The 7,770-nt window shown below is 36.9% G+C and overlaps 1 protein-coding gene across 1 annotated transcript in view; it reads right to left on the bottom strand.

Moving 5' to 3' along the window:
• Positions 1-7,770, bottom strand: part of lmf1 (lipase maturation factor 1) — a 30,626-nt gene that overhangs the window by 10,521 nt on the left and 12,335 nt on the right. The window contains exon 7 of the mRNA XM_016286135.1: positions 992-1,159. Within this exon, the coding sequence (XP_016141621.1) occupies positions 992-1,159 (168 nt within the window). The remainder of the gene's footprint in view (positions 1-991; positions 1,160-7,770) is intronic.

Below are 7,770 nucleotides of genomic sequence, written 5' to 3'. Positions count from 1 at the left end.
CCCAGCTAACCAATCACAGCACACACTGGCCCAGCTAACCAATCACAGCACACACTGGCCCAGCTAACCAATCACAGCACACACTGGCCCAGCTAACCAATCACAGCACACACTGGCCCAGCTAACCAATCACAGCACACACTGGCCCAGCTAACCAATCACAGCACACACTGGCCCAGCTAACCAATCACAGCACACACTGTCCCAGCTAACCAATCACAGCACACACTGTCCCAGCTAACCAATCACAGCACACACTGTCCCAGCTAACCAATCACAGCACACACTGTCCCAGCTAACCAATCACAGCACACACTGTCCCAGCTAACCAATCACAGCACACACTGTCCCAGCTAACCAATCACAGCACACACTGTCCCAGCTAACCAATCACAGCACACACTGGCCCAGCTAACCAATCACAGCACACACTGGCCCAGCTAACCAATCACAGCACACACTGGCCCAGCTAACCAATCACAGCACACACTGGCCCAGCTAACCAATCACAGCACACACTGGCCCAGCTAACCAATCACAGCACACACTGGCCCAGCTAACCAATCACAGCACACACTGGCCCAGCCAACCAATCACAGCACACACTGGCCCAGCTAACCAATCACAGCACACACTGGCCCAGCTAACCAATCACAACACATTTCGTATTTCAGAAGGCAGGCCTTCATTTGATACAGGAACTATTCGAGCCGTTCATGCCAGACTGGGGCGAGAGGTGTTGTAATAATGTAAAATAGGTGAAAAATATGTGTTTTTCGAACAACCTGAGAGCCTGTTCTAGTACACCCCCAAAACAAAATCAACACTTTGTAAAAGAGCATAATAGGACCCCTTTAAGAAAATGACCCAGTGATGCCACTAGATGGCAACAAAGCTGTGACTGAAGCTGCTCTGAAATGATCTGGAAAATATGACATGGCAGCTTTCACACTTGTGATTGTAAGTGGGAACGGTAAGCTCTGAGACGCGCCTGGAAGAGGATCTGCAGGACTCCGTTCAGCATGCACATCCGCCGGCCCATGAAGGTGAAGAAGGGCACCACGAGCTCGATGAAGTGATTGCTGAGAGTCTCGAAGCGATGAAACCACCACGGCGAGTGATGCATGTAGTAGGACATGGGGTTCGGCACCGGCTGGGTCTGACAGAAACAACACAGATCATCAGGGTTTAATACACTGTATATAGATGCTTCACTACAGAGTGTTCACTGCTCCCTACATACTCTGCAGACAATCTGTCTTCACAGGGAACATCATATAATATTATATTATCATATATAATCACAGAAATACAACTATTTGTTTGATAATAGTAATTCTACTAATTATGCATTAGGTGTATATGTACATTTAATTGATCATATATATATATATATATATATAACTGAGACTTGTTATAGCACATGTAATATGAATTATTATTTTTTTAAATCAAAATATTTTATAAGTCTAAACAATATTATTTATATTATACAATATTAATACTATATATTACATTTAATTTATTCCATTCCATTATTAAATGTACATATACACATGCTGCATAATAAATAGATATATTGCTATATATATATATATATATATATATATATACACACACACACACATATATATATATATATCATACTACTATTACAATTTGTTCAATAATACGAATTATAGTAGTTATAATTATACATTTAAAAAATGTCTACATGTTATGTACACTTAATAATGTAATGGAATAATAAATATCAAAGTAAATCTAAAAATATGATATGATATTAATTTCATACAACATAAATTTTTTTTTTTAAATCAAGATGTTTTATAAAAATCTAAGAAATATTATATATCATACAATATTAATACTATATATTATATATAATTAATATATATATATATATATTAGGGATGTGCATCTCATGACTGAGGCCGATACGATACGCATCTCAATGCATGGCCAATGATATGATACATTATAGATACATATGAAGCAGCTACCAATGCGATATGATTCACCCCTATTACGATGCAGTGCGATCCGATTTCGATTCGATTCAACACAATGCGATTTGAGACAATACGATGCTATGGAAAAAATATGATCACTTTTAATGCCTCAAGGCCTGTTTCATAAAACAAATTGACCAAATAAGCCAGGCTTATTTCAGTTAGTCTGACTCATTGTCAAACGATTTGGTTCCATAAAGCAAATTTAACATAGATCAACTTCCGTCACTGTGGCAACGTATGCTGGGAAACTAACCTGGTCTAAAGCAGGTTAACTGTCAGACTAAGCAGACTAACACTGACCAATAGGAACACTATTATTTGACTTTTTTTCAGTTTCTAGCCTTTGCAGAACAGATAGCAGAACATTAGAACATTACAATCTAAAATTGCTCTTTGAAGCATTAAAATAACTAAATTAAAAGTTAAAAGCACTGAATTAAAATAAAAAAAAAATTAAAAATGAAGAAAATGACTTCTAAACTGCTATAAAAACAATATTATATTTAATTAATATATATATATATATATATATAGCATATTATTTTTATTATTATTATTATTACAATTTGTTCAATAATACTAATTATATTATTTATAGACAGACAGATAGATATGGTTCCATACTACTACTATTATAGAACTTCTGAATGCTGCTTAAAAAGTCCCAGAGCTCTTTTGCTCAAACCCTTGCTTGATTTTAAAGCTTTTTTAAGTGTTGCTTAAAAAGCCCGTGAGCTTTCAACTCAAACCCTCGGCTGATTTTAACGGGTTTGGAGCCAGTTTTGAGCTCAGTTGTGGCAGCAAATGAGGCGTAGTGAAGTAAATGGAGCTTGCGTCTGACGGAAGACATATGACACTAATCATCAACTCACCGCATCCAGGTGGCAGAACTATAACCAGACACACGCCTGTGTGTGTGTGTGTGTGTGTGTGTGTGTGTGCGCGCAGAGGTCAAGACAGGTGTGTTTGACCAGATTAACCTGAACGATACCAATCTGCATAAGCTAAATAAATCTCATATCTATGACTAACAAGCTCTGGCAAGTCTTCACGAAAGTGCAAAAATGTTAATGAAAGCCCAAAATAGTCTGTTTATTTCATTTACACCATTAATATCACAGAATTTCTCTCTATTTGCCGTTGGCAACGTGATAATTAAGATAAATGTGAAGAGCTGGAGTGTTCATGTTGCCACAAAGCAAACAGAGGCGTCTGTAACGTCTTTCAGAGCGACGCGTCCACGACACACTCACCTTTTCCTCCATCATAAGCCATGCCTCGGAGGAAAACTACCTTAAATAACCAAGCTAAAGCCATGACTGCTGCCTTCGGTGAGTAAACATGAAGACAGTGGCTCTCTCACTCGCTGCTAGCCCTTCCCAGCATGCCGTGCGGCGTGTTTGGGCAGTGTGAATGGCTGTAGTGTGTGCACTGGCGCCTGCGGCGGCCTCTGACTGCTGAAGTCATGGGGTTGTGGAGGAAGTCATCCACCACTCGAAGGGATTCGGACCCGGATATAGGACTAGTTATGTAACAGTCGACCAGCTATTAGTACTTCAATTTTGCAAAAATGGGCATATTTCAGGTTGGTTCAACCAATCCGCGTGCATGGTGTGGAGAAAAAACTAAATGCGACTTTAGCATAAAGACTAGAGCCAGTTGCCTCTTTTATCTAACCAATTCTAAACCATTAAATAAAAAAATCTTACTTGAAATAATCATTAACAGAAATAAATATATATATATATGGTCATATATTTCATTTAGTATTTTAATATTTCTCATTTTCATTTAGTTTAACCTGATGCACTAAAATAATTAAAATTAACAAATAAAAATGATATAGACATAAAACTAATAACAAATTACAAAAACAACAACTGACTAAAACTTTAAAATTAAAATGTAAAATACAATAAATACAAATACAAAATAATAAAAACTGCTAGTATACCAATGATACTAAAATAGCACTGGTTTAAAGCTGCATTCCTGTACACTGCAAAAAAATATATTATTACTAATATTATTAAATTAAATTACAAGTATAAGTATTTTTGTTTGGTTTTCCAGTACAAATATCTAAACAATCTTAAACCAAGATATATTTACTGAAGATGCAAAATGACATAAAATAAAAAATTTTGAAAATAAACAAACAAAAAATAAATAGGTGTTTATTTTTAAAGAGAAAAGTTCTGCTAGTAGGGTAAGAAAATGTAATTAATTCAAAGGGGCCCCATTGGCAGAAATGTTCTCTTTTCAAAAAATTATGAACAAATATTATACATGTTACCTTTAAAAATATATCAAATATTGTTTAAAAAAACAAAAAAACAACTTACGCTAGTTGCCAAGGCAACATTTTTTATTTTCACTTCGTTTAACTTGATGTACAGTACTAACTAAAACTGAAATAAAAAATAATAAAAACCATATTGATTAGAAAAAGATAATGAGAAGTCTTGTTTTCTGGGGGAAAAACACACACACCATTGTCATGGGTTTGATTCCTAGGGAATACATGAACTGATCTAATGTATGGCTTCAATGCAATGTAAGCCCCTTTGGATAAAAGCATCTGCCAAATGCATAAATGCTGATGAAACAAAAGAATGAAACGTAGCAGCAGTGGAGACTCCCTGAGATCATATTCTAGCTACAGCACTGTGCTAAAGGGCAAAGCACTTCCTGGAAACACAGCCATTGTGACTGGTCTACTATGACTTGCTTTGAAAACACTGACTTCTAAATGGCAATTCATTTAAACATATTATATTAAACATATTACATTACTATTCCACTTCCAAGATATCTGCTGGATCGTGCATAAACAAGGATTTGAGCTAATAAAACATAACTATGCGAGGTCTTATACCTGTTAAAGCTCCTATGAGAATAAAAAAAACTTGAGCTCAGCGTAGCAAAAAAATAAAAAATAAAATAATGAACTGGGGACTCCCTTATGGGATTAATACAATATAATTCGTCATCACTTCCTGTGAGCGTGCCAAACTGAAAAACAGAAGTGAGATGGAAAAAAATTGGGGGCTCTGCCCAGTCGCTGTAACATAGCATTCAGAAATTAAAAACAAGAGGTATGGGACACGGGCCAGGAACGAGGTCTGGTTGAGCAACCGAGGTTAAAGAAGAGAGACCTAAGAAAAGGAAAGGAGCAAATCACAATCCATACATCTGAAAGCTGCTGTGAGGATGCCACCAAAACAGATGCATTATCTAGAGACTCTTGTGCATGCATTCACACACATGCTGGCTGATCGCCACAACTACAGTTAATGTGAAAAGTTATGATTGAAAAAGCAGTCGTGTTGTAATTAGGGCGCAGCCTGGTTTCATATGGACATAAATCCTCAGGCTTATTACAATGTTCGGTTGTAGCCCTAAAACAGGAGCGCAAATTAGTTCCATACACCGTTAACTCAAGTCAACCGTTAAATTCCTGTGCGTGTTTGATACATTAGCATTTTAAGACTTGTTATTTTTTAAGCCGAAAACACCAGCACAAACCAGCGCCGTGGGCCACACAAAAACAATATGAGGAACACAAAAGTGTCCCATTATACATTTATGTTACTTTTTGTACACATTTTTATGTATAAACATATACATGTAAAAATGTCTAAATATATAAATACATATATAAAAGTACTTTAAGTAATTATTATCTAACTATAAATGTATATAATGTATATAATTGGCTCATTTATATATACCAATACATACACACACACACAGACATATACATACATACACACACACAAACAAACACACACATAAAAAAACACGCACACACATACATACATAAATACATACACACACACACACACACATAAACACACACGTACACATACATACAAACACATACACACACACACACACACATACAAACACACACACACATAAACACACACACGTACACATACATACATACATACATACATACATAAATACATACACATAAACACGTACACATACCTACATACATACAAACACATATACACATACATACACACACACACAAACACACACACACACACACACATACACACACAAACTCACACACACACGTACACACGTACATACATAAATACATACACACACACACATAAATGGGGTGTAACAGTACGGTAACATTTTCGCTACGGTCTTTCCGTTCATGTGTACCGAACAAATCATTAAATTTTTTCAGGAAATTCAGACAATACATGCCGTCATGACGCTGTTTTTGATGTGGTGTGACAGATCGCTGTGTAAACGCCTCAGTTCTAACGGCAGTGTGGAGTTATTGTTTCTACTGACCTTCAAAACACAAACACACAAGAAGAAATTACACACACACACACACATGCACGGTTTGGCTCCCACTGATTCACGGCTGTGTTCTGCTGCCTTACAGTGTTTTTCGGTGTGTTTTGGGAAAAAGGGACCAAGCGAGAAAGTCATTTTCAAACCGTTGCAATGACTCCACTTCAATCTGGAAATGATACACGTTCTGTTTTCATTTTTCCATGGTGAGGGGATAGCAAATAGAGCACCAAATGCTCTTCCAAAACCTCTGCCTTTGCCCTCAGCGTAATCAAACTCAAGACGCTAACGAAGCTTCACAGGGGAAAACAAAAAGCGAATTCTTCAAAACTAGACGAAGAAAACGTGTGGCTCTTCCTAATCCTGTCTATTGTACGGCTGCTCAAGTGCAAGTTAAAGCCACATCTAAAGATAGTGACGTGGGTGGTTTAGCTAGTGGTTACAGATCTGGGCTGGTAACCAAAAAAAGGTTGCAGGTTCAAATCCCGCCTTGAGCAAGGCACTTAAAGGGACAGTTCACCCCAAAATGCACACAATGAGTATTTAAATCAGCATAAATGTAAGTTAAATGACACCAGAAGACTTGATTTCGTATAAACTGTTCAAAACAAAATGAATTTAAGATTAAAATAAGAACAAATATCTGCCAATGGGTCAGAAATCTAAAATTAATTCAAAGGGAAAACATGTTTACACAGACATTCTTCTTTCACAAGCATAAACTCGCTTCATTTTGTTTAATTGATCAGAAAACAAGACTTAATATCTTGCATCTTAAGTAAAGCCTGATTTAAGGATGTTTAGATATTTGTGTTGGAAAACTGTGGAAGATTTTTTTTTTTTCAACATTAAATGCCACAACTTTATGAACTGAAGACTTTCTGCTCTAATTTAGGATATTTGTGCAAGAGCCAATTAAATGGTTAGTTCACCCAAAAATGAAAATTAGGCTGTGTTTTACTCACTCCCGAGGCATCCTAGGTGTATATGACTTTCTTCTTTCAGACGAATCCAGTCGGAGTTATATTAAAAATTGTTTAATGGCACTCAGCGGGTGTTGCATTGCTTCAGTCCAAAAGAACTTAAATAAAAATCGCCCATCCATAAAAAAAAGTGTCTCACACGGCTCCGGGGGGTGAACAAAGGCCTCCTGTAGCGAATCGATGCGTTTTTGTAAGAGAAATATTCATATTCAAAATGTAATAATCACTTTAATGTAGCTTGCACCAACAGTTGTGCACAGAAGCCGTTCAGGGCGGATGACGTATGAGGTCAGCGATGTGCATGCGCCGGTGAGTCTCGTGAAAACCAACGTTTGTTTACAGGAGCACAGGAAGCAAAGTTTCCTTACTTTAGCAAAGGAAACCCAGTCTCCTCTTGGCTTATATCCAAATCCTCCGACATTCTTCTTTACAAATCCTCGTTTTGT

Source organism: Sinocyclocheilus grahami, unplaced genomic scaffold (genome assembly GCF_001515645.1).
Source record: "Sinocyclocheilus grahami isolate Dianchi unplaced genomic scaffold, SAMN03320097.WGS_v1.1 scaffold206.1, whole genome shotgun sequence".
In the NCBI taxonomy this organism is placed as follows: Eukaryota; Metazoa; Chordata; class Actinopteri; order Cypriniformes; family Cyprinidae; genus Sinocyclocheilus; species Sinocyclocheilus grahami.
Note: the sequence above shows the minus strand (reverse complement) of the source record. Positions and strands in the feature narration are given on the sequence as shown.